Below are 25,437 nucleotides of genomic sequence, written 5' to 3'. Positions count from 1 at the left end.
GATTGCCTTGAGAGTTCTATTCATTCTCTCTATGATTCTGCTTGATTGGGGGTGATATGCAATGTGGAATTTTTGGCGGATGCCAAAAATTGTGAGGACGTTTTTCATGACGCGTCCTGTAAAATGTGAGCCTTGGTCGGACTCTATACTGCGGGGAAGTCCCCTTCCTGTGAAGATGTGCTGCGTTAGGATCTTGGCTGTCGTTTTTGCTGTGTTAATTCTGGATGGAAAAGCTTCCACCCATTTCGTGAAGGTGTCGATGACCACCAACACATACTTAAAACCATTCTTGTAGGGGGCAGGGGTCCTATGTAATCAATCTGCAAATTCGTCCAGGGGCCATTAACAGGGCGGGTGTGAGTGAGCTGACCTTTCCTTGCATATCTGTCCGGATTGTTCTGGGCGCGGATTAAACAGTTTTCAATGTAGTGCGTAACATTGGATTTCAATTCGGGCCACCAGTAGAGAGGTCTGAGGTGGGCGAGTGTTGCTTCTATGCCTTGATGTCCATGGTTGTCATGGAATTGGCAAATAATTTGGTTTCTGTCCTGGGTGGGGACTACATAAATACCTTCTTTTAAAATTATACCGTCATGTGTCGTCAAAATGTTCTTGTATTTATGGGGGCTGGGAAGTTGCCTTTTAAAACTTCCCTGAGCTGTGCGTCTTCCTTTTGGGCCTGAGCTAAATCTTGAATGTTGGTCTGTGAGACCTGGACTGCATGTACTGGGGCACTCTCGGGGGGATTCCAAAAGTGACCGTGTCTGGAACCTACCTTTGCTAGGGCGTCTGCCTTAACGTTACCAGGGGGGGGGGGGGGGAGAACGATGGTGGCTACGAACTTTAATGATACCATATTTCCGATCTTTAGCTGTCCTGAGAATATGCTGGAGTAATGGGGCTGAGGGTAGGGGTTTTCCATCCGCGGAAACAAATCCTCTAGATTCCCACAGGGGTAGGAATTCCGTTAAACTATTGCAGACATATAGGCTGTCGGCATATGTGTCGGCTGGGGTCGGGAACGAGTCGGGGTGCTCTACAATATATGCTACGGCTGCTAATGCTGCTGCCTGCGAACCTAGATGTCCAGGCAATTTCAAGGATATCTCCTCTAATGCGCGTCCCTGCACGTCCTCTACATATATGCCACAACCAGTAATTTGTTTACCATTCAAAACTGTGGAGGAGCCATCCACATAAATCTTAAGGGGTGCGCCTATGTCTGTGGGCTTGGGTATAGTACCTGGCTTTGGGGGAGCTGACTTTGGTACAAAGGGTCCTGTGTTGTGCCTGGTGGTGATTATTTTACACTCATGTGTGGGGTGCCTGCGTAATATAAATTGTCTGCAAGGAAAGTGTGTGTTTTTGTCCTCTTTACTGTAATGTCCCGCCCTTGTAAGAGAAGGGTCCATCGGGCGGCGCAAATTTGGCTGACTGTGCCGTCCTTTAGTCTACCATCTAGTAGAAGTTGGGTTGGGGTGTGCTCTGTTAAAATGATGACGGGGTTGAGTCCTGTTATGTAGGCGAAGTATTGAACAGCCCAGAAAGCTGCGAGCAGGTGCCTTTCGCAGGCAGAAAATCCTTGCTCAACTGGGTCGAGAACTCATGAGGCGTATGCTACGGGGCCTAAACGATCGTGTCTTTCTTGGAGGAGCACAGCCGAAAGGGTTCGGTCGGTGGTTGCAACCTCAATTGCGTATGGTGAGAGTGGATCTGGGACTTGTAATGCGGGAGCTGTGCTGAGGGCTCGTTTTAATGCATCCACAGCATCCGTGTGCTGTGGAAGCCATTCCCATGGGGCTTGCTTCTTTAGGAGTTCGGAAAGAGGGGTTGTCTTTGTCTCAAAACCGTCTATGTGATTCCTACAATAGCCAACCAGTCCTAGAAATGACCGGAGGGCTGTGACATTATGGGACAGGGGTAATTTGACAATGGAGTCAATGCGTTTCTGCTCGATCTCGCGTTTGCCATGCGTAATCACTGTGCCTAAGAAAATTACTTTTTCTTATAGAATCTGGGCCTTTTTGGGGTTTACTTTACATCCAATTTCTTGAATGAGTCCTAATAATTTGGTGAGAAGCGAAATGTGCTCTCCCTTAGTGTCTGTCTGTAGAAGCAAGTTGTCTACATACAGGACAAGGCAATCGGGTCGGGAAAATTTAGCTAATCCATTCACCAGCTGTCGGTGGAAAATTAAGGGGGGGTTGTGGAAGCCTTATGGAAGGCACGTCCATGTGTATTGCTGTCCCTGGAAGGTGAAAGCAAATTTATATTGGCACGCTTTATCCAATGGAATGGACCAAAAGCCGTTGCTAATGTCCAAAACTGAAAAAAAATGTCACTGGAATCCATGTTTTAGCATTGTCTCGGGACTTGTGGCTACGGTGGGGGCTGCTACTGGGGTTACTTTGTTTAGTTCCCTATAATCGATGGTCAGTCGCCATGAGCCACCGGGTTTCCTGACGGGCCAAATTGGGGCATTGTTCGGTGAAGCTACTGAACGGAGTACGCCTTGGTCAAGTAAACTCTGGATAACCTTTGTGATTTCTCCCTCTGCTTGTTGGGGGAAACGTACTGTTTTGGGGGTTTGGGGTCGGGACCTGTAATGTTCACCAAACCTGCTATTTTGCCACAGTCGTGCTTGTGCTGGGCAATAGCTGCTTTGTGTCGCTGTAAAACGTCTCTAACGTCTTTATCCTGACTAATGGCTCGAGGGTCGAACCAGAAGTCTCCTACTGCGCTATTTTGTGTGCGTAGTCTCCAACTGTGAGCGTGGTGGGGGCTCGTGCTGCCTTTGCCATTCTCCAAACACATTTGTTTACGGGGTCGAACGATATATTGTGGGAGCTCATAAAGTCTATCCCCAAAATGTGTTCGGCTCTCTGGGGTAGATCGACTAGAACTACGGGGTGTTTGGTTTTTGTTATAACCTGCCTACTTACCATTGGCTGGGGACTAATGACTATCCCACAATCCTGTGGGAGTATGAGCTTCCCCAATGAAGGGGGCGGAGAAACCATGAGTAAACTCCTAGTATAAATAAAGCTGGCTAGTTCAGGAACCAGCAGGAAGGAGTATGTAGCAAAGGAAGTTACTGCTATTGTTATGTATATATGTTATAGTAAATAAATGTTATTCCTTTGTATCCTTAAAACTCGTGCTGGATTCTTCGTGGCCCTTACAAAACTGGCGACGAGGATGGGATTCGAACCCACGCGTGCAAAGCACAATGGATGCGTTACTATTTCCGGGCAAACAATATCACCGAAAACGAGCGCCAGGTGGTCATATTGCTCACCGCCTGCGGCCCGCATACGTTTGGGGTGATTAGGAGCCTTACGTACCCAGCTGCGCCGGACACCAAAACGTTTGATGAACTTGTGAATATAGTGGGGCAACATTTTAACCCAACCCCGTCCACGATAATCCAGCGTTACCGGTTTAATACCGCTGAGAGGACACGAGACTGGCTCGCTTTTTGTTTACGTACAGGACCACCCCCCATGCAGTGACTGGGGTAGCTCCCGCAGAACTCCTAATGGGCCGGAGACTTCGCACCCACCTTAGTATTGTTTTCCCGGACATTGGCGCAAAAGTACGCCGTACACAAGAACGACAGGGACAGGGATTTTCTCGGCATCGGCCGATTCGGCAGTTTGCGCCCGGTGACCCAGTGTTCGTTCGGAATTTTGCTGGTGGTGCCCAATGGGTTCCTGGTGTAATCTTTCGCCAAACGGGCCCTATATCTTACCAAGTGCAAGCCCAGGGTCGTCTCCAGCGAAAACATGTAGACCACGTTCGGTCCAGAAGACCATCCCCTCAAAAGATTCCCCGCCCCCGGAGCTCATTTCAACAGCCGCAGAGACCAGAGACAAGGGAAGGTAGTCCTCACAATCTTCCACTGGTGCCTCACTCGAAGCCTGCGCAGATCGTTACGGGACCGAATGGAGATAGAGACGCTGACATGACGGAGGCAGCAGACTCTGACTCCGAGATGGAGACACAGGATGCATCAGAGGGGGAATCCTCGGGTCCACGGGCCGTGGATGTACAACAGTTGCGCCGTTCATCACGGAAGCGCCGGTCTCCGTCTCGTTACACGCCGCCTGGTCCAGCGCCGCGTGCAAATGGTGTCCGGCCTGCGGCCAAATGAGTCCGACGCCCTCCTTCGCCAGGGTCTTCGGTGGATTCCTTGGACTTTGGGGGGGTAGGGATGTTATAACCTGCCTACTTACCATTGGCTGGGGACTAATGACTATCCCACAATCCTGTGGGAGTATGAGCTTCCCCAATGAAGGGGGCGGAGAAACCACTAGTAAACTCCTAGTATAAATAAAGCTGGCCAGTTCAGGAACCAGCAGGAAGGAGTATGCAGCAAGGGAAGTTACTGCTACTGTTATGTATATATGTTATAGTAAATAAATGTTATTCCTTTGTATCCTTAAAACTCGTGCTGGATTCTTCGTGGCCCTTACAAAAGTTTTGATGTTCCCAATCTGATTCGCTACAGAGGCTGTGATGTGTCCTTGCTGCAAGTGCCCTGTAAAACCGCTGAGAGTAATGGTGTCTGTGGTGGGCCATGTGTCTCGTTGAAACATTGTGGAGGAGTTGAGCGTGGTACGGGACCCTCCTGTGTCCCAAAGAAATTCTACGGGGTGTCCCCGGACTGTGCCTGCCACTAACTGTCTTCCGGACTTGTCCCAAAGGGTATCGCGGACCCAAGTTGGGGAGTCCGAACACCGTCAATCGGTGCCGTTCATGTCTGTGTTCTCAGAACGATCGCTAACACTATGAATTGGCTTGGCCCTATTCTTATTCAGGATGTTTGCCTGCTGGTTTTGCTGCTGTTTCTGGGGCGCATTGCACTCTCGGGCGTAATGTCCTAATTGTCCGCAATTGTAACATTCTTGGTATTTAGGCTGCTGTGGGCTGTTTCTTCCTTTGTTTATCCATGCGGGGTTCTGATGTGTCCTAACTGGATGCATGTTAGCATCTGCCTGCTCTTCCTCTGCTTTACTGTAATCTGATTTTCCCTGAATGGACTGTTCCCAAGCTCAGGACAATCTCTTTCGTACCCATTTCTCATTGTGGGTCTCGTCTGACGGGTCATAATTGGCGCAAGCTCTCTGTCCTGCTTCGGTCGCATGAGAGACTAGGATTCGAGTCCATTTGGCCATATTGTCTGGTGTCAAATGGGCGCGGGCTCACTCTCCGAATACTGCTGAATCCACAGGCATCCAGCAAACGCTGTGGGGTGCTCGGTCTTTTTCTGCCTACATTTATTTAGGCCTTCTACAGGGTCTCCCTTATTGTAGCTGATCGCATCTAGGATCGCTGCATGCATTTCTTGGAGAGTGCCTCCTCCTACATTTTGTGGGTCGGGAAGGGCTGCCACGACTGAGGGGTCGAGGCTCACGTAAGGGGTGAGCTTCACGTGCTCTTTTTCATCCAGGCTGTACATGGTCGCCTGTTGTTTGACTCTTGCGAAATAATGGTGTGGGTCCGATGTGGACAGGAACTGTGTAATCTTATCGCACGCGTCGCTCAATTGAGTGACGGTTAATGGGGTGGTGTACAGAAAATCTGGGTCTCCGTCTGTTGTGGCCCTGCGCTGTGTGGTGACAGGGTTCATGGGGTTGTGCTCTGCCTGTGCAGTCGGGGGTGGGGGTGCTTTTCTTTTCTGAGGTTTATCCTGAGTACATGTTCCATGTACATAGCGATGGGCAGTTTCATTTAACTCCTGCCAATCGGGGCCATTTTCCTGATCTAACTGGGGTCCAAATGTATTCTGGAATCCATTTTGTACAGAAAGCAGGGATTGGAGGTCTGCAATATGCTTTCGGCATTTGGCGTGGTCTACCGAGCTCTGCCTTTGTTCCGTCGTAGAACTGTGGAGTGCTCGTAGGGCTGCTTTTAAATCGTTACATTGTTTCTTTAATTGCTCGACTTGGTGTTCTGTCTCTTCTCGTACCAACACCGCGTGTCTTGGTAGGCCTTATCATATTGTGACTGAAAGTTGCTTAGGTGAGCGAGACAAGATTGGTGTGCCCGTTTGACATCAGCCATCTCCTTGTCCTTCGCCGCTAACTGCTCTCTAAGTTGCCTGTTAACTTTTTCGTACTCGATAACGTCTCCCTCACTATTCTTCTCTCTGTCTTCAATCTCTCTGCGGAGAGTCTTCACGACCTCCTCTGTGCCTTGCAATTGTGCCAAGCAAGACACGATTGCCATCGGCTTACGAGCTTTCCCTAAGCTTTTCTTATGAATCTCGGTCAGGTTCTCCCACCAAGTATGTCCTATACTTCCTGTTTTGTCATTTGCACAACATTCGCTCCAAAGGGGCTATCCTTTCCCTTTGGATTATTTCTGAATTTCCTCTTCCCATATGGGACACTGCTCTGCTCTATTGGTCACTGCGACCTCAAATTCCTGGGGGTTCATAAGGCGTTCCATTGCCTCCATTGCCATCTCTACTGCTATCTCTCTGTTTATACTGAATTTGGAACAGGGGGGAATAAAGTGGTGATGTAAACACGGGTATGGCTTACGCTATTTTCCGGTCTACAAAACTCCCGACAGTTTTACGCAACAAAATCTATCACGTTTACCTTATATCCCTTGTTAGTACGCATGCAAATAACACACTTCCGAATCTTGGAGGTTTGATCGATATTGGTCGTACGCTTGTGGTTTTTCTTTTTCCAATTGGATTCCTAATTCAAATTTGGGTTCTCTCGGAGTGACAAAGCCACTTCTAGGTCGAGACCCGTCAGATGTTGCTAGTAATGTTGCTATATTTATTTGGTTATAAATATGGCAGTTAATATGGTCACCTTTCTTAATCCTAATTATGTGTATACTTTCAGAGTCGCCAGGTATCTCTCGATACTGCCACAAGGTTCAACCCGAATACCGATCAAAGAGCCAATACACCAGTTAGTTAGTTCAAAGTCAATGGTATTTATTTACACACAGTATGATTTACTCATGCACAATAACACTACAAGCTAAACTATCTCTATCACTAACACCTATACTTACCTTCGGGTGCCCACTTAGTCAGAGGAACAATGGCCGTTGTTCGGATCTGAGGCTGTTGGGTTCGAAGAGGTAAGGTCGTCCATCTGGTAGCGAGCGTTGACCTTGAACTTACTTGCTTCTGTTGATGCTGGTGGATGGGTCTCTCCGCTTGAGGGCCAAATCCAAGAGACTGAATCTCTGGTGGGGGTTCCTTCTTATACTTGGAGGGGCTTCGCGCGCTTTTAGGTGAGCCTTAAACTTGGTCCCAATTAATTGGGCAGCTTCTTGATCATTGTCATCGATCTAAACCAATAAAGGTGCGGGTGCCCTGATGGCTGGGCGTGTCCTAGGTGGCCGTTGGCCTTGCTTTGTTTGTGTCTTTCGGTTGGGGTAGTGGCGCCGGAATGTCTGAGACAGTATCAGCTACCTGAGTATTAGTCCTTTGTTCCTCGGAGATGGGCCATCAATATGTTAATCAACCCAGAGTTTCGATTCCGTCTGCTGACTGCTTCCCAAATATACATTCAGGCTCTGTGCCTGCTTGTTGCTTAGTATTGTCCATATTTCCCTAGAGTCACTGTGAGCGTCTATTTTGTATACCGAAAGTGGCCATCCCAGATGGCTACAGATTGCACACACAGCAATGTCCTGGATATTGATTTTCATTCCTGCAAACTCCAGGCCAATTCTGGAGGCCAACCCTAAACCCATGACCTCTACCAACTATAAGGTTGAGGGCAGCAGACACAAGGGAACATAACCACCTGCAAGTTCCCCTCCAAGTCACACACCATCCTGACTTGGAACTACATCTCCGTTCCTTCATTATCGCTGGAACAAAGTCCTGGAACTCCCTTTCTAACAGCACTGCAAGAACATGTGCACCACATGGAGTTCAATGGTTCAAGAAGACAGCTCACCATCACTTTCTCAAGGCAATTAAGGATGACCAACAGATGTTAGTCTTGCCAGTGAAGACCATGAATGAATGAATAGAAAGCTATATGTCTATGATTTGTGTCATCTGCAAATCCCAGCCTTCCTTTGTCTACCCTTTTATTATATATTGGCTGGAATTCTCCGTTCGGGAGACTAAGTGTTGCCGCCGGAATCGAATAGCGTGTGGAACGCACCTTCGTTGGGGGCACTATTCGGTCAGCAAGTCAGGACATGCCAATAGACCAGCACAAATTTTAACGTTGTAACCGCTGGGGCCGGAGTTACCGCCAAAGAGCCTGGCAGCTGAAGCTGTTTTTAAGCGTTCCACTTACCACAAACTCACTGCAGCCACAAAGATGGTTCACAAAAGACCTGCCCCCCGCGTTCGAGAGTCTGAGGTGGACCCACAGCTCCATGCCCGTGGGAGAGGAAGAACACCTTCTACCCCAGCGTAGGTCGCAGACTCAAGCCTGCCCTCCTGAACAGTGCCTGGGAGGTGGTGGCAGAGGCAGTCAGCTCTGCCAGCCTCAACCAGGAGGAGACAGCTGGTGATCCAGAAGGGTGGGGGTCACTGGTGAGGCCTCTGCCCTGAGGGTCAGAGAGTCAGGAAGGTTCCAAAGGTCACGGTGCAGGTGTCGAGTTGGAGTGAGCTTTGCTGATCCCCTGCTTCCTCTGCAGTGGGTAGCGCTTCTAAGGAGTGGCAACACCTGGTGAGTCCCTGATTGAGCTTGGCCACGCCCATTCCCTTGGTGAAGAAGCTGGAGCATGCAGGTTGCCAGACCTCTCTGAGCATTTAAAGGGCACAGGCAGTGCCCAGTAGTGTGAGCAACCAGGAGCTTGTATGTAACACCAAAGGAATGTGTTAAAGCACATACTGCAGCAGTGGAGGTTGCAGACCACCCTGATCCAGAGCGGGCCACCCTGAATCCACGGACTTGGCACTAAGTTGTCCTGTTACTGCCCCCAGCCCGGACAGCCACCCCCCAACAAGCCTGACAATTTTTGAGGCTTTTAAAAGGTGTTTTATGCCTCCCACACCACCTCAACAGCCATGGTGCCCAAACCCTGCTTGTAAATACTTGCAATAATTCGCGCTCGTGAGACTTCCGCCGAAGAGGGACGGAACATCGTGGAGGGGAAGAGCACAAAGTGTCCAAGCAATTAATGATAATAAAATCCTACAGCAGCACGGTGGCACAATGGTTAACACTGCTGCCTCACAGTGCCGATGACCCGGGTTCGATCTCCTCGTGTCTGCATGGGTCTCACTCCCACAACCCAAAGATGTGCAGGCTAGGTGGATTGGCCACGCTAAATTTCTCCTTAATTGGAAAACAATAATTGGGTACTCTAAAATTTATTTAAAGACTTCCGGGTGCGGCGATGACCAGCTAAGTCGCACGTTTCGGCAGCTCCCGGTGGAACGGACTTTTGGGCTCTTAATAAGAGCCCCAACGGCAATTTTAACGGCTAAAAGTACTGTGCGGTAAACCAGAAGGGAATCCCCCCTGGATACGGATGGAAAAAGGAGAGGAAAGTGGCCGGATTGCGGTGGATCCTCTAGAGCAGCGGCAAGGAAGGCAAGCAAAAACCAAGATGGCGTCGGAAGGTGGCAGTTTAATATGGGGCCCTGAACAACACGAGTTTTTGAAACGCTGCGTGGAAGAGCTTAAAAAGGAGATGAAGAAGGAGCTGTTGGCCCCGATATTACAGGCGATTGAAGGGCTAAAAGATGAGCAAAAGACCCAGGAGCGGGAGCTTCGGGTCGTGAAGGCAAAGGCTGCCGAGAACGAGGACGATATACAGGGCCTGGTGGTGAAGACGGAGATGCACGAGGCACACCATAAACGATGTGTGGAAAGGCTGGAGGTGCTGGAGAATAATGCGAGGAGGAAGAATTTAAGGATTCTTGGTCTTCCTGAAGGTGCAGAAGGGGCGGACGTCGGGGCATATCTGAGCACGATGCTGCACTCGTTAATGGGAGCGGAGGCCCCGACGGGTCCGTTGGAGGTGGAGGGAGCATACCGAGTGATGGTGCGAGGACCGAGAGCAGGAGAAATTCCCAGAGCCATAGTGGTGAGATTCCTCCGTTTTAAGGACAGAGAGATGGTCCTCAGATGGGCAAAGAAAACTCGGAGCAGTAGGTGGGAGAACGCGGTGATCCGCGTCTATCAAGACTGGAGTGCGGAGGTGGCGAGAAGGAGGGCGAGCTTTAATCGGGCCAAGGCGGTGCTTCATAAAAAGAAGATTAAATTTGGAATGCTGCAGCCGGCAAGACTGTGGATCACATATCAAGGGAAGCACCACTACTTTGAAACGGCGGATGAGGCGTGGACATTTATTGTTGAAGAGAAATTGGAATAAGCGGGTTATTAAAAAAGAACGTTTGAGACAAAGTGGTGGGGCGAATATGGAGGGCGAAGAGGGGGGAAAAAGGGGGGAGAGATGATTTTTATGTTGTTAATCCTGCGACCCGGTAACTTTTCTCTCTTCCACAGGTTGTGGGGGAGGGAGGAAGGGAGGTGGAGGAGCTGGGGGCGTAGGCCATTGGAGGCGGGGCCAAAAGGGAAGCGCGGGCTTTGTTCCCGCGCTATGATAATTATGGCGGGAATAGGGAAGCAGGAAGGAGGGGGCGTCGCACGGTGCGAGCCGAGGTCACGGGGGGAAGCCGAGGTCGGCCAGAGTTTGCTGACTTCTGGGAGCAACATGGGGGGTGTAACTACGCTAGTGGGGGATCTAGCGGGGGGGTGGTGGGGGATTTACTGGGTTGCTGCTGCTGGGGAGAAGGGGGAGCTGGTATGGGGTGGGCGGGGCGGGAGGGCACCGCCTGGGGGGGACACAGCTGCGTGGGAACCGGGTGAGGAGCTGGATAAAAGGGGATGGCTAATCGACAAAGGGGGGGGGTAAAGAGCCCCCCAACCCGGCTGATCACGTGGAATGTGAGAGGGCTGAACGGGCTGATAAAGAGGGCACGGGTACTCGCACACCTTAAGAAACTTAAGGCAGATGTGGTTATGTTACAGGAGACGCAGTTGAAACTGATAGACCAGGTTAGACTACGCAAAGGATGGGTGGGGCAGGTGTTTCATTCGGGGCTAGATGCGAAAAACAGGGGGGTGGCTATACTAGTGGGGAAGCGGGTAATGTTTGAGGCAAAGACCATAGTGACGGATAGTGGGGGCAGATACGTGATGGTGAGTGGTAAATTACAGGGGGAGGCGGTGGTCTTGGTGAACGTATATGCCCCGAACTGGGATGATGCCAACTTTATGAGGCGCATGTTAGGACGTATCCCGGACCTAGAGGTGGGGAAGTTGGTAATGGGTGGAGATTTTAACACGGTGCTGGAACCAGGGCTGGACAGATCGAGGTCCAGGACTGGAAGGAGGCCGGCAGCAGCCAAGGTGCTTAAAGACTTTATGGAGCAGATGGGAGGAGTAGACCCATGGAGATTTAGCAGACTTAGGAGCAAGGAGTTTTCGTTTTTCTCCTATGTCCACAAAGTTTATTCGCGAATAGACTTTTTTGTTTTGGGAAGGGCGTTGATCCCGAAGGTGAGGGGGACGGAGTATACGGCGATAGCTATTTCGGATCACGCTCCACACTGGGTGGACTTGGAGATAGGGGAGGAAAAAGAACGGCGTCCACCCTGGAGAATGGACATGGGACTAATGGCGGATGAGGGGGTGTGTCTAAGGGTGAGGGGGTGTATTGAAAAGTACTTGGAACTCAATGATAATGGGGAGGTCCAGGTGGGAGTGGTCTGGGAGGCGCTGAAGGCAGTGGTTAGAGGGGAGCTGATATCAATCAGGGTACATAAAGGAAAGCAGGAGAGTAGGGAACGGGAGCGGTTGCTGCAAGAACTTCTGAGGGTGGACAGGCAATATGCGGAGGCACCGGAGGAGGGACTGTACAGGGAAAGGCAAAGGCTACACGTAGAATTTGATTTGCTGACAACGGGTACTGCAGAGGCACAGTGGAGGAAGGCACAGGGTGTACAGTACGAATATGGGGAGAAGGCGAGCAGGTTGTTGGCCCACCAATTGAGGAAAAGGGGAGCAGCGAGGGAAATAGGGGGAGTGAGGGATGAGGAGGGAGAGATGGAGCGGGGAGCGGAGAGAGGGAATGGAGTGTTCAAGGCATTCTATGAAAGATTATATGAAGCTCAGCCCCCGGATGGGAAGGAGAGAATGATGTGTTTTCTGGACCAGCTGGAATTTCCTAAGGTGGAGGAGCAGGAGAGGGTGGGACTGGGAGCACAGATCGAAATGGAGGAAGTAGTGAAAGGAATTAGGAGCATGCAGGCGGGGAAGGCCCCGGGACCGGATGGATTCCCAGTTGAATTTTACAGGAAATATGTGGACTTGCTCGCCCCGCTACTGATGAGAACTTTTAATGAGGCGAGGGAAAGGGGACAGCTGCCCCCGACTATGTCAGAGGCAACGATATCGCTTCTCCTAAAGAAGGAAAAAGACCCGCTGCAATGCGGGTCCTATAGGCCAATTTCCCTCCTGAACGTAGACGCTAAGATTCTGGCCAAGGTAATGGCAATGAGGATAGAGGATTGTGTCCCGGGGGTGGTCCATGAGGACCAAACTGGGTTTGTGAAGGGGAGACAGCTGAATATGAATATACGGAGGCTGCTAGGGGTAATGATGATGCCCCCACCAGAGGGGGAAGCGGAGATAGTGGTGGCGATGGATGCCGAGAAAGCATTTGATAGAGTGGAGTGGGATTATTTGTGGGAGGTGTTGAGGAGATTTGGCTTTGGAGATGAGTATATTAGATGGATACAGCTGCTGTATAGGGCCCCGATGGCGAGCGTGGTCACGAATGGACGGGGGTCTGCGTATTTTCGGCTCCATAAAGGGACGAGGCAGGGATGTCCTCTGTCCCCATTATTGTTTGCACTGGCGATAGAGCCCCTGGCAATAGCATTGAGAGGTTCCAGGAAGTGGAGGGGAGTACTCAGGGGAGGAGAAGAACACCGGGTATATCTGTATGCGGACGATTTGTTGTTGTCTGTGGCGGACCCGGCGGAGGGGATGCCAGAGATAATGCGGATACTTGGAGAGTTTGGAGGATTTTCAGGATATAAATTGAACATGGGGAAAAGTGAGTTGTTTGTGGTGCATCCAGGGGAGCAGAGCAGAGAAATAGAGGACTTACCGCTGAGGAAGGTAACAAGGGACTTTCGCTACTTGGGGATCCAGATAGCCAAGAATTGGGGTACATTGCATAGGTTAAATTTAACGCGGTTGGTGGAACAGATGGAGGAGGACTTCAAGAGATGGGACATGGTATCCCTGTCACTGGCATGGAGGGTGCAGGCGGTTAAAATGGTGGTCCTCCCGAGATTCCTCTTTGTGTTTCAGTGCCTCCCGGTGGTGATCACGAAGGCTTTTTTCAAAAGGATTGAGAAGAGTATCATGAGTTTTGTGTGGGCCGGGAAGACCCCGAGAGTGAGGAAGGGATTTTTGCAGCGTAGTAGGGATAGGTGGGGGCTGGCACTACCGAACCTAAGTGAGTACTACTGGGCCGCCAATATCTCAATGGTATGCAAGTGGATGGGAGAAGAGGAGGGAGCGGCGTGGAAGAGATTGGAGAGGGCGTCCTGCAGGGGGACTAGCCTACAAGTTATGGTGACGGCGCCGTTGCCTTTCTCACCGAAGAAATACACCACAAGCCCGGTGGTGGTGGCTACTCTGAAAATTTGGGGGCAGTGGAGACGGCATAGGGGAAAGACGGGAGCCTCAGTGTGGTCCCCGATAAGAAATAACCATAGGTTTGCTCCGGGGAGAATGGATGGGGGATTTGGAACATGGCAAAGAGCAGGAGTAACACAATTGAGAGATCTGTTTGTAGATGGGACGTTTGCAAGTCTGGGAGCGCTGACCGAAAAATATGGGTTGCCCCAGGGGAATGCATTCCGGTACATGCAACTGAGGGCTTTTGCGAGGCAACAGGTGAGGGAATTCCCGCAGCTCCCGACGCAGGAGGTGCAGGACAGAGTGATCTCAAAGACATGGGTGGGGGACGGTAAGGTATCAGACATATATAGGGAAATGAGGGACGAGGGGGAGATTATGGTAGATGAGCTGAAAGGGAAATGGGAAGAAGAGCTGGGGGAGGAGATTGAGGAGGGGCTGTGGGCTGATGCCCTAAGTAGGGTAAACTCATCGTCCTCGTGTGCCAGGCTAAGCCTGATACAATTTAAGGTGTTACACAGGGTGCATATGACTGGAGCACGGCTCAGTAAATTTTTTGGAGTAGAGGATAGGTGTGCGAGATGCTCGAGAAGCCCAGCGAATCACACCCACATGTTCTGGTTATGTCCGGCACTACAGGGGTTTTGGGTGGGGGTGACAAAGGTGCTTTCGAAGGTGGTGGGGGTCCAGGTCGAACCAAGCTGGGGGTTGGCTATATTCGGGGTTGCAGAAGAGCCGGGAGTGCAGGAGGCGAAAGAGGCTGATGTTTTGGCCTTTGCGTCCCTAGTAGCCGTGGAAGGAAGCCAAGCCCCCGGGTGTGGAGACCTGGATAAATGACATGGCAGGGTTTATAAAGCTGGAACGGATTAAGTTCGTCCTAAGGGGATCGGCTCAAGGGTTCACCAGGCGGTGGCAACCGTTCGTCGAATACCTCACAGAAAGATAGAGGGAATGGAAAAGAAGAAGACTGCAGGAGCAACCCGGGGGGTGGGGGGGGTGGGGAGAGAGGAACCAGAAGGACTCTCAGGGATGTTAGTGTATAAGTATAATATGTATAGGTTGTTGTTATAGGTAATTGTATACTGGACGGCTGAATTGTATTTTTTGGAGGGTATTTATTTGGGACAAGGCAGTTGCCATTTAGTTTTTTTTTTAATTTTGATGTTGTTTATATATTATTTATTTCTTGTTTAAAAAACTGGCCATTGTTATTTATATTGTTATATTACTGTGTGAAAGATACACAATGTACTGTTATGGTTGGCCAAAAATTTTGAATAAAATATATTTTATTCCATGAAAATGACACACGATTTTCCGCCGATTGCAATTCCGTCATCGTGAAGCAGAGAATCCAGCCCATTATTTGTGTTTATAAAATAATTTTGAGTTCTTGTTTATGTTGGACAATAATCTATTCTCACAGTATTTCTGTCCCTTATTACTTTAAAAAAAAAATTTCTTTGTAATCCTTGTTTTTTTTGCTGTATTATGGACATTATATTTTTATAAGCCTGATTTTCTCCTTGAGTTTTAACTTTTATCTTTTCAGTCACCTCAAGCACTCTTAGTGTTGGGTAACCTTCCTTAACCAACAGCCTCCCCCCACTCCCAGCTCAATGTACCTACACTATTCCCAAAGCATCTCCTCTTTGATGGCCTCCCAGTAGGGCAGCACGGTAGCACAAGTGGATAGCACTGTGGTTTCACAGCGCCAGGATCCCAGGTTTGATTCCCCGCTGGGTCACTGTCTGTGTGGAGTCTGTACGTTCTCCCCGTGTCTGCGTGGGTTTCCTCCGGGTGCTCCGGTTTCCTCCCACAGTCCAAAGATGTGCAGGTTAGGTGGATTGGCCATGATAAATTTCCCTTAGTGACCAAAAAGGTTAGGAGGGGTTATTGGGTTACAGGGATAGGGTGGAAGTTAGGGCTTAAGTGGGTCGGTGCAGACTCGATGGGCCGAATGGCCTCCTTCTGCACTGTATGTTGTATGGTATTGTCAACTTAGTTTTGCCTACCAATTTTGATAGAACCCCTGTTCAACTCACCAAAATGAACTGACTTCCAATCAGGTATTTGTTTTTGATGGAGGCACATCTGGAATATTTGGAGGAATGATACAATAACTTAGTTGCATATGGAATAGTGAAGCATGTTCATTGAAGCTGAGCTTCAAGACATTTTCTGCAGTTATGCAATGTGGAGGGGGAAATGAATTGTTGTGAAAATATAGTAAATCTCCACCTCATGCCCAATCAATGTAATTACACCTAAACAGCAACTAGATGATACCATATAGGAACATTGGTCTGGATTTTGCTCTCAGCAGTAAAGGCATTGCCATTCACCATGCTGAAAGCCATGACAGACTTTTCATGTCTTGTCATTGGAGATTTCCCCTAGTCTGTCACTTTCTCCATTGTGGCACCAAGATTTGTGAAGATGGCAAGAAACAGGTTGACTCTTCAATGGATCAGATTAAAGAATCCTCACTGAGGCATGCTTGAAGTGTAAAGCAGAAAATATAGATTTAAATGATGCAGAGAAAGCACAATAAAGACAGAAATACAGATGGGATTAAGAGAGAGAGAACATAGGGCAGCACGGTGGCACAATCGGTTAGCCCTGCTGCCTCACGGTGCCGAGGTCCTAGGTTCGATCCCGGCTCTGGGTCACTGTCCGTGTGGAGTTTGCACATTCTCCCCGTGTTTGTGTGGGTTTCGCCCCCACAACCCAAAGATGTGCAAGATCCACGCTAAATTGACCCTTAATTGGAAAAAATGAATTGGGTACTCTAAATTTATTTTTAAAAAAGAGAGAGAACATGAGTCAGATAGGGAAAGTAGAAAAATATATGAAATCTCCAACACCAAAGTGAATGAGATTGCACATATGCAAAATTAATTCTTCAGAGACAGAGAGGTTGTAATAATCAAGTTATTATTGCTTATTATATCATTAGAAATTCACTTACTCCTAAATGCACTTGATATACTCGCTGTTACTTTTCCAGCCATTTTCTACTGCAAAAATAAGCAGGAAAGTACTCAGATTACAGATCATTTAATTGCCAAGTCAATCAGCGAGGATTGAAGCAGCACATCCCATCTGTCATTAACCGACATATTTCTGTGTTTAACTACATGCGCATACTCCAGATGTTACTGTCAAATTTCCTCTATTATAGAAGGAGAGATTCCAGAGCCTCAACTTACTTTTGTCACAAATTCTGGACCAAAGAATGAGAAATGGGGAAAATTGGGACTCAAAAACTGATGAAAAATGTGGCTTTTAAGTAAATATGTCTTTGGGACTGAACATTTTTAACATCTCCATGACATTGCATTCAAGGAGTTAAGACCAAGTGTAGTTTACAGGTGAAACAAAGTTGAGGCTGAGATAATTGGACCAGGGCTTGTAGGTGCAATTCAGTCTCTATTTGAAATTATACCCACATTGAAATTATATCATTATACCCACATTTTACTTCGTATGGAATGAGAAAATACAATTTATAGTGAAATGTCAAAACTTGCAACAATTTGGGAAGGTGAGAGATGGAGTTAATTGGAATATAGACTTTTTTTGCAGTGTAGACTGAGTAGGAGTGTTGCAAAACTGAGATACCATGGGCGCGATTCTCCACTCCGCCGGTTGGGAGAATCGCCTGGGCCGCCAAAATTTCCAGGGACGCCGGTCCGACGCCCTCCCACAATTCCCCCAAGCGGCGGGAACGGCCCGGTCGAGTTTCGCGGGCCGCAAGCCGGAGAATCGCCGCAGACACCGAAAATGGCGATTCTCCGGCACCCCGGCTATTCTGAGGCCTGGCTGGGCCGAGCAGCCAGGCCAAAACGGCGGGTTCCCCCTGTCGCCGTCCACACCTGGGCGCTGCAGTCGTGGGCGGTGCGTGAACGCTGGGGGGGGGGCGGGCGAGGGGGGGATCCTGCACCGGGCTTTACCTGGAATGTGGGGTGACCCGCGATCGGTGCCCACCGATCGCGGGCCATCCTCTCTGAAGGAGGACCTCCTCCCTTCCGTGGCCCCGCAAGATCCGTCCCCCATCTTCTTGCGGGGCGGACTTAGAGAGGACGGCAACCACGCATGACGCCCGTTATGCGGCGCCGGCCGCGTCATCTATGCGGCGCTGCTTTTATGCGGGCGACAAGGCCTGGCGCGTGTAGATGACGCGGCCCCGATCCTGGCCCATTGTCAGGGCCTGAATTGGTCGGGACCGGGGCCATTCTGCGCCGTCGTGAACCTCCACGGCGTTCACGACGGCGCGGCCACTTCCGCGTGGGAGTGGAGAATCCCGCCCCATATCCTTCCACTGAGAGGAAAGTATAATTAGGGTGATGACCGATTTCTATTATAAATATGGACATAGAAATAAATAATGAAAAAGGTTGATACAACGGTGCAACAAAAATATGCTAACAGAATTAAAGGGCTTTCAAATGTCTTCTGAAAGTTCTTTCCGACAATATCAATCTCTGATCCACTATTCTAGTTGCATTCAGATGCAACCTATCCTGTACAAATGCATTAACAGCTTTTCTTTTAAAGAATTGTCAGGGTTTGGAGATATCATTTGGATTGGAAATTGTAATGATGGTAAGTTTTACTTAATTGAAAACATTGTACCAAAATGAACATTTCATGACTGGTGATAAAACCTATTCACGGGGAAGATCAGCACACTTCATCCCTTAATGGCACCATTAACACTCCCCTTTGTCTTATTTCCAGGACAAACTTGTCCATATTTTTTTTTTTAATTTAGAGTACCCAATTATTTTTTTTCCAATTAAGGGGAATTTAGTGTGGCCAATCCACCTAACCTGCACATCTTTGGGTTGTGTGGGTGGAACCCACGCAGACACGGGGAGAATGCAAACTCCATACGGACAGTGACCCAGGGCCGCGATCGAACCCGGGTCCTCAGCGCCGCGGTCCCAGTGCTAACCACTGTGCTACCGTGCTGCCAACTTGTCCATATTAGACCTATCCCTGGTCTTCCATTCTGCCCCATCTCCTTTCCAACAATATAATTCTGTACATATCTACCTTGCTTCAGTTCTGTAGAAGGATCATTTAGATCTGAATCGTTAACTCGGTTTCTCTCCATAGATGCTGCCAGACCTGCTGAGTTGATCCAGCATTTTGTGTTTTTATTTCAGATTTCCAGCCTCTGCAGTATTTTGCTTTTACTTGATTATCTTTGGTCCTTCACATAGAAAAATGTTTTCAGGCTTTTTTATGCATACTATTATTTATTGTAGAAATCACACCGTACACTTTCCAGATTAGAGCACTTGACATCTACAATAAAATAGGAGAAGTGACAATAATAAACCAACAATATAAGACTGAAATCCATGGCTAGGGCAGTCCGTCAGATCAACTTGAAAACAAAAAACTAATTCTCCATGTTTATCTGGGAAATCAAACGAATAACTTGACTTTTAAAGTCAACAGCAATACATGCTACAAAATATGGTAGGTAATATAAGATGATGAACAATTAACACATGATATTCATGTTAAAATAGTGGGCACATTTATTTTCAAGTAACTTTGTCATACCATTATGCCCTTGATTTGACTATTATGACCAATAACAATTTCTAGTTGCCTGTTTCAAGGTTTCAAATACAGAAAATGTTTTAAATGATTAGTATATTGATTAGCATTCAATAAAGGAAAATATAAGCTAATCCTTTGATGAGCCAATTCATCAGAACCGAGTATTAAGTCATTATTTTACTGATTTCTCCATTAACCCTCCCCAAGATACTTCTACGGATGACTAATTTCAATAGAGGCTGTATTTTGTACTTTCAGTTAGATCTGACTGATTGTTCTAACCTAGGGGTTGCAATCGATTAATGCCCAATTTGGACTGTAAACTTTCATTGAAATACAAGCAACTTTTAATTTTTTCTTTGAACTTCACAGCACGACATGTTGATCCAAGATGGCTGCTGCCAATCATATCTGTAACCAGTTATTTTGGAATAGGCAAGTGCATGTGCTAAATACCTCTTGCCTCTTTGTCACAAAATTTCAAATCTACAACCTGTCACATCAGGAATATATTAGAAGCAATTTGTTAAATTGGTTAATACTTGCGTGAGTCAAGATCTACTATAAGTTGGAAGTACAGTTGCAATTGAGGTTTTGCAATTGTAATACTTTTTTGATCATGTAGCAATTTCAGAACTTTTAAAAATAACCATTGCACTTATAATCAACAAGGCATCACAGCAAGATGCTAATTCATCAACATTAATTTATAGGACTATTTAATTAAAGATCATTTTTGCTGCTTGAACATATTTCAGATGCATTATCTCTTCAATAAAAAAAATGTCAAGGGAAAATAAAAGTTATATTGTACACTTCACCAACTCTGTGCAAAAGCAATTTGATAAGAGAAATGCAAAGAAAGCAAGCAATAACAACAACAAAAACTTGTGTTTGTGTCGTGCCTTTAATATAATGAAACATTCCGAGGCACTTTGCAGGGACATTATAAAACAAAGCATGAAACAAAAATAAAAATGCTCTTCTAAATTTCTTTGGCAGGGCCTTACAGTTTCAAGTGCTGCTTTGAGATGAGTTAGAGGCAGGAAATATTTGTGAAAGTATTTCCTTATAACAGCTCTCTAATTCTTTAATAATGTCCCTTTTTAACACCTGTTCGAACATATTTTTGGATCTTCCACTTTCCTACTGTAAAAACTGCAGTAGAAATCAAAGGAAATGATAATGTAAGGTAATTCTCTCAGAGATGACAAGGGGATATCTGAAATATTAAACATCATGACTGCAATAACACAGCAGAAAGTGCTACAAAATGTAAAAGCAGTCGTCTGTACAATTGGTAAAGTAACAGTGGCTAGCATTGCTGCCTCACGCCGCCGAGGACCCGGGTTCGATCCCAGCCCCGGGTCACTGTCCGTGTGGAGTTTGCACATTCTCCCCATGTCTGCATGGGTCTCACCCCCACAACCCAAAGATGTGCAGCGTAGGTGGATTGGCCTCGCTAAATTGCCCTTTAATTGGAAAAAAAGAATTGGGTTCTCTAAATTTGAAAAAAACAATTGGCCAAGTAACAAGCACAATGCAAAACATGGTTGAAGGCTCATATTTTCTGTATGTGTAAATAAACAGACAGATGTGTATTTATGGATCACTATTTTAATGTGGATAGTTGTTACAGCAGTTATTTTATAAAGAACATATAACAGTCACAGACTGCATTATGAAAGCCAGAATGAGCATTAAGATTAAGACCTTTTACTTCTGATGTAAATAAGATGGTGTGTTTTTTTTGTTATGGGCAAAGGTTTATCCTATTTGTGACAAAATATACATTTTCTTTCCTAACTATTCTTAGTCTCTATTCCATGCACCATCTCAAATTTAAAAGTTTAATTGTCCACTTCAACCCTTTCACCAATACCACCTGAAAGTTAGCTGCAAAAACGTATGCAAATGTAACCTGGAATTGTCTTGCCCTTTTGAGTTTGCCAATGATGCACTATGACTGAGATGAGGAAATTAGCATATACACACAAAACTTCACATTTGACCAGAATATAGTGCCCCTTCTTAGCTAGTACACTTTCCGTATCATCTAATATTTGCTTTATTTTCTGCAGAGAATAAGCAGAATAATAACAGGCCGATAAATCCTACACATGCAGAGATTTAAATGTTTGAAATTATGTGAGGTGTAATTATTGAAGTGCATGAACTCTGATCCCTGCACTACACTGACAGAATGGTTTTACTTTGGTGAAAGTGAATCATGGAAATGGCAAATCACCAAAACTTTAAAGTAATATCATTGATGTGTAAAATGTAGACAATGAAACAGTTACAGAACATATAAAGCAAAATTACAAATAAGGAAACAAATGAGTTACTATGAACAGTATCTATTGTAAGATTCACCAAACCAGTCAAGATGTTAGATTGCAGGAAAAACAGCAGTTGGTTTCTGCTTACAGCTTCAATAAGACAAAAATGTGTAGTGGTTTTATCCACCTTTCTGGAAGGACTATTTTTTAACAAAGTCTCATCCTTCTCACGTTGGGAAGAATCTAGTAAAATGTTCCATGAACTTGGCACATTAGAAATCCCTGAAATAACTTTGACAAATACCAAAACAAGATCGGCCAGCATGTAAATCATCAGAAAAAACAAACTCTGCCCTACTGTCCATAAAACAAAACTCAGGTTGGCCATCCGGCGAGATACGTGCTCTGTGAGAGCCTCACACACATGCAGTAGCAGCCACAATATCAAAAAGCTCATCAAAAGGAAACCTTGCACTTTTATCCAGTCTATTACCAATGTCCTCTTCTTCATTATGTAAACGCCAGTCTGTACACCAGCCATGTAAACAGCTAAGTACCCAAGCAATGAAAAGAGACCTTCTCTGTTGGCATTAATGAACCCAATCCTGGTGCCTTTGCCATCACTTCCATGTAATATAAATTGCTTCAGATTTGTAGATTCAAGAAGCAATTGATAACCGATGGCGATGCTCGCTGACAAGATCCAAGAATTTCTAACCGGGCATAAAATCAAAAGAAAAGATGACAGGATCCTAACTATTGCCAGCGTGAAAAAGAAGTTCCAATGTAAACCATATTCAGATATGTGCTCATGATAGTCCACTGCTTTAATGCTTATTAGACGAGCAAATCCCAAGAAAACTAAAGGCCAAACTGCTATGATCTGTTTAATCACAAAACTAAATTTGGAATGTGATATATTTTTGGTCCTCTGTCTTGCTTCAGGAGAAACAAGTGCATTTGCAAAAACGAAAGCTGCCACTCCAAAATCCATAATTCCAGTCCCATATGTTTCAGCTTTAGCATAGCGTCTTGGAAAAATTGGAAAGTCCACAGCTAGAATGCTGATGCAAGTCTTTATGTTAACAAAGACCCGAAACAAAGTGACAAAGGGAATGTAATTCATATCCAAACTGGTTTCCAAAAAAGATCCTATGACTTCTTTTAATTGTTGTTTGGAATTCCGTTTTTTTTGATTGTACATCTGAACCACAGATAGGACAAGTACAGCTGCTAGAACCAGCACCACCCAATGAAGTACATCTGACAAAACCGTGCAGGACAAGACAAGAGAGGCCACGAGCATAATAAAATCAATCAACAGGAGTCTTTTCCACGATGAGACGCCACTTGGTCCAACAAAGTACATTAATATCAGTCCTCGGCAGGTGACACATAATGCAGACAGAATTAAACCCAATAAATTCTCAGCCAGCGTAGTACCACTTAGGTTACTGATAAATGCTTCTTTGAATTCTTTCTGTGCCATATTAGGATTAGATAATTTTTCTTGAAAAGACATCTGGTGCTATGTTGGGTTTGGTAATAGGTTATTGGAAAAACAAACGAGGGTATGCAATTGATTTATCAACCATTCAAGCAAGGGCCATCCACCCGAAACGTAAACCGCTGTCTCTTCACGGAGGCGGAGTATTTTCAGTGTTCTGCTTGCATTTTCTGCCTAAAATTAGGTTGGGTTGTTTCTGTTGGGTCAGCTGGGGATCTTTTTTGGATCAAACAAGTTTTGAAGAGGAATCCTGTAACATCCTTGTCTCAGGTGCGTTTTAAAAGGCATCCTCCTGTTTGGCCTTAGTTGGAGATCCTTGTCCAAAAGAAGTTACTCCTGAGTTCCTGGACATTGGGCAAGGCGGCCACTTGCTGTCTTTCTGTGATGGAGAAACTGAGCAGTCACCTTGGGAGGCGCTGGAGGCAAAAAGCCCGGGCGGGGGGGGCTCTCGGTGTTGGCCACCCCCGCGAACAGGTTACATCCGGTGAGCGCCAGACGGCTGAAATAAAGATCAAAGTCACCCCGCCAGCGCTAAACCCACTCGGATGAGGATTGTTTTCAATTTTACCAGCCAGGTGTTCTCGCTGTTCAAGGCCGGCCCGCGGCCCAGCTCACAGGCCGAGGGAGCAGTGCGAGTCCACAGGCGGCCGGGTTTCCGCTCCCGCCCGTCCGGGTTTCCCGGTTCCTAGCTCCGGGTTTCCGCCCCCGCCCGCTCTGGATTCCCCGCTCCGGGCCTGGCGGAGACCGGGGTGAAAGGTCAGGGGAACGGGAGCAGCCGTCAGATCCCGCGAGAGCAGCTGGGGCTGGAGAGCGGGAATGGCCGCTTCCAACATCCACCCTCACCGGGAGCTGCCGGAGGTTGTCCACGACTGCAGAGCTCCCTCCTCCGCGGCACGGTGTCGGGTAAGAGCGGCCGCTGCCCACCCGCTAAAGGGGAGCTGGAGCGACGACAGAGAGTGGATTGGGGGGGGGGGGGGGGGTCGGGGTTGACTGGAGCAGAGGAGGTTTTGGGTTAGAGGCGATGGTGTGTGGGATGGTTTTAGGAAGGGGTTGAGGGTAGAGGAGGATGAGGGTAGGGGTGGCTGATGGAAGGGATAGGGGGGCTGAGGCTAGAGGAGGAGGGGGTCTGAGGATAGAGGAGGAGGGGGGACTGAGGGTAGGGGGGCTGAGGGCAGGGGCTTGGGGGGCTGGGGGCAGGTGGGCTGAGGGGAGGGGTAGGCTGAGGGTAGGGAGTGGTTGAGGGTAGAGGGAGGGCTGAGGGTAGTGGGGATGGTGGGCAGGGGGTACTGAAGGTATGGGGGACTGGGAGTAGAGGGGATGGTGGGTGGTGATGGAGGGGAGCTGGGGGCAGAGGAGGTGGGGGGGAACTGGGGGCAGAGGAGGTGGGGGGGGGGACTGGGGGTAGTAGGGATGGTGGGTCGGGGGGTTGAATGGGGGCAGAGGGGATGGTGGGCAGGGCAGAGGGGATGGTGGACGGGGGTTGGACTGGGGGTCGAGGGTATGGTGGGTGTGGGGGACTGGGGCCAGAGGGGATGGTGGGTGTGGGGGGGGACTGGGGTTAGAGGGGATGGGGTCAGACTGGGGGTAGAGGGGATGGTAGGCTGGGGGTAGAGGGGATGGGGGCTGAGGATAGAGGAGATGGTGGGCTGGGGGCACAGGGAATGGTGGGAGGGGGGCTGGGGGTAGGGATGGTAGGTGGGGTTGCTGGGGGTAATGGGAATGGTGGGGGGGCTGGGGGTAGGGATGGTGGGCGGGGTTGCTGGGGGTAGATGGGATGATGGGCAGGGGGGCTGGGGCAGAGGGGAAGGTGAGGGGGGCTGGGGGTCGGGGGAATGATGGGCTGGGGGCAGAGCGGATGGTGAGGGGGGGGCTGGGGGTAGGGGGGATGATGGGAGGGCAGCTCGTGGTAGAGGGGATGGTGGGTGGGGTGGACCGGGGGTAGAGGGGATGGCAGGTGGCGTGGACTGGGGATAGAGGGGATGATGGGTGGGAGGACTGGGAAAGGGTAGTGGGGATTTGGGGAGTTTGGGACAAGGTAGCAGGGACAAGGAGGGTGGCACAGTGGTTAGCACTACTGCTTCACAGTGCCAGGGGCCCGGGTTCGATTCCTGGCTGGGTCACTGCAGAGTTTGCACATTCCCCCCGTGTCTGCGTGGGAGGTCCGGTGTTCTCCCATAGTCCAAAGATGTACGGGTTAGGTGGATTGGTCACGCTAAATTGCCCCATAGTGTCCAAAGGTTAGGTGGGGTTGCTGGGTTACGGGGATAGGGTGGAGGGGGTGGTCTTTGGTAGGGTGCCGTTTCGGGGACTGGTGTAGTCTCGATGGGCCAAATGGCCTCTGCCTGCACTGTAAATTCTATGATTTTGCAGGAGGTTTGAGTGCAGAATTTAGGGACTGCAG

At 48.2% G+C, this 25,437-nt stretch overlaps 2 protein-coding genes across 4 annotated transcripts in view; one reads left to right on the top strand and one right to left on the bottom strand.

The window, feature by feature from the left end:
* Positions 1–18,914: 18,914 nt before the first annotated feature.
* Positions 18,915–23,087, bottom strand: pigw (phosphatidylinositol glycan anchor biosynthesis, class W). Its single transcript, XM_072469479.1, has one exon. It carries the CDS (start codon positions 23,049–23,051, stop codon positions 21,492–21,494), a length of 1,560 nt encoding a protein of 519 aa, XP_072325580.1. The 5' UTR covers positions 23,052–23,087; the 3' UTR covers positions 18,915–21,491.
* A 328-nt stretch (positions 23,088–23,415) lies between these two features.
* The window catches only part of myo19 (myosin XIX), a 64,379-nt gene continuing 62,357 nt past the window's right edge, over positions 23,416–25,437 (top strand). For 2 of the 3 annotated variants that reach the window (XM_072469476.1, XM_072469478.1), the window contains exon 1: positions 23,782–23,939. In XM_072469476.1, coding sequence (XP_072325577.1) covers positions 23,853–23,939 — 87 coding nt within the window. In that variant the 5' untranslated portion in view covers positions 23,782–23,852. Of the gene's footprint in view, positions 23,521–23,781; positions 23,940–25,437 lie in introns of those variants that run through there. The other variant, XM_072469477.1, reaches the window with a different exon arrangement.

Source organism: Scyliorhinus torazame, chromosome 12 (genome assembly GCF_047496885.1).
Source record: "Scyliorhinus torazame isolate Kashiwa2021f chromosome 12, sScyTor2.1, whole genome shotgun sequence".
In the NCBI taxonomy this organism is placed as follows: Eukaryota; Metazoa; Chordata; class Chondrichthyes; order Carcharhiniformes; family Scyliorhinidae; genus Scyliorhinus; species Scyliorhinus torazame.
This window is presented reverse-complemented; position numbering and strand designations above follow the sequence as displayed.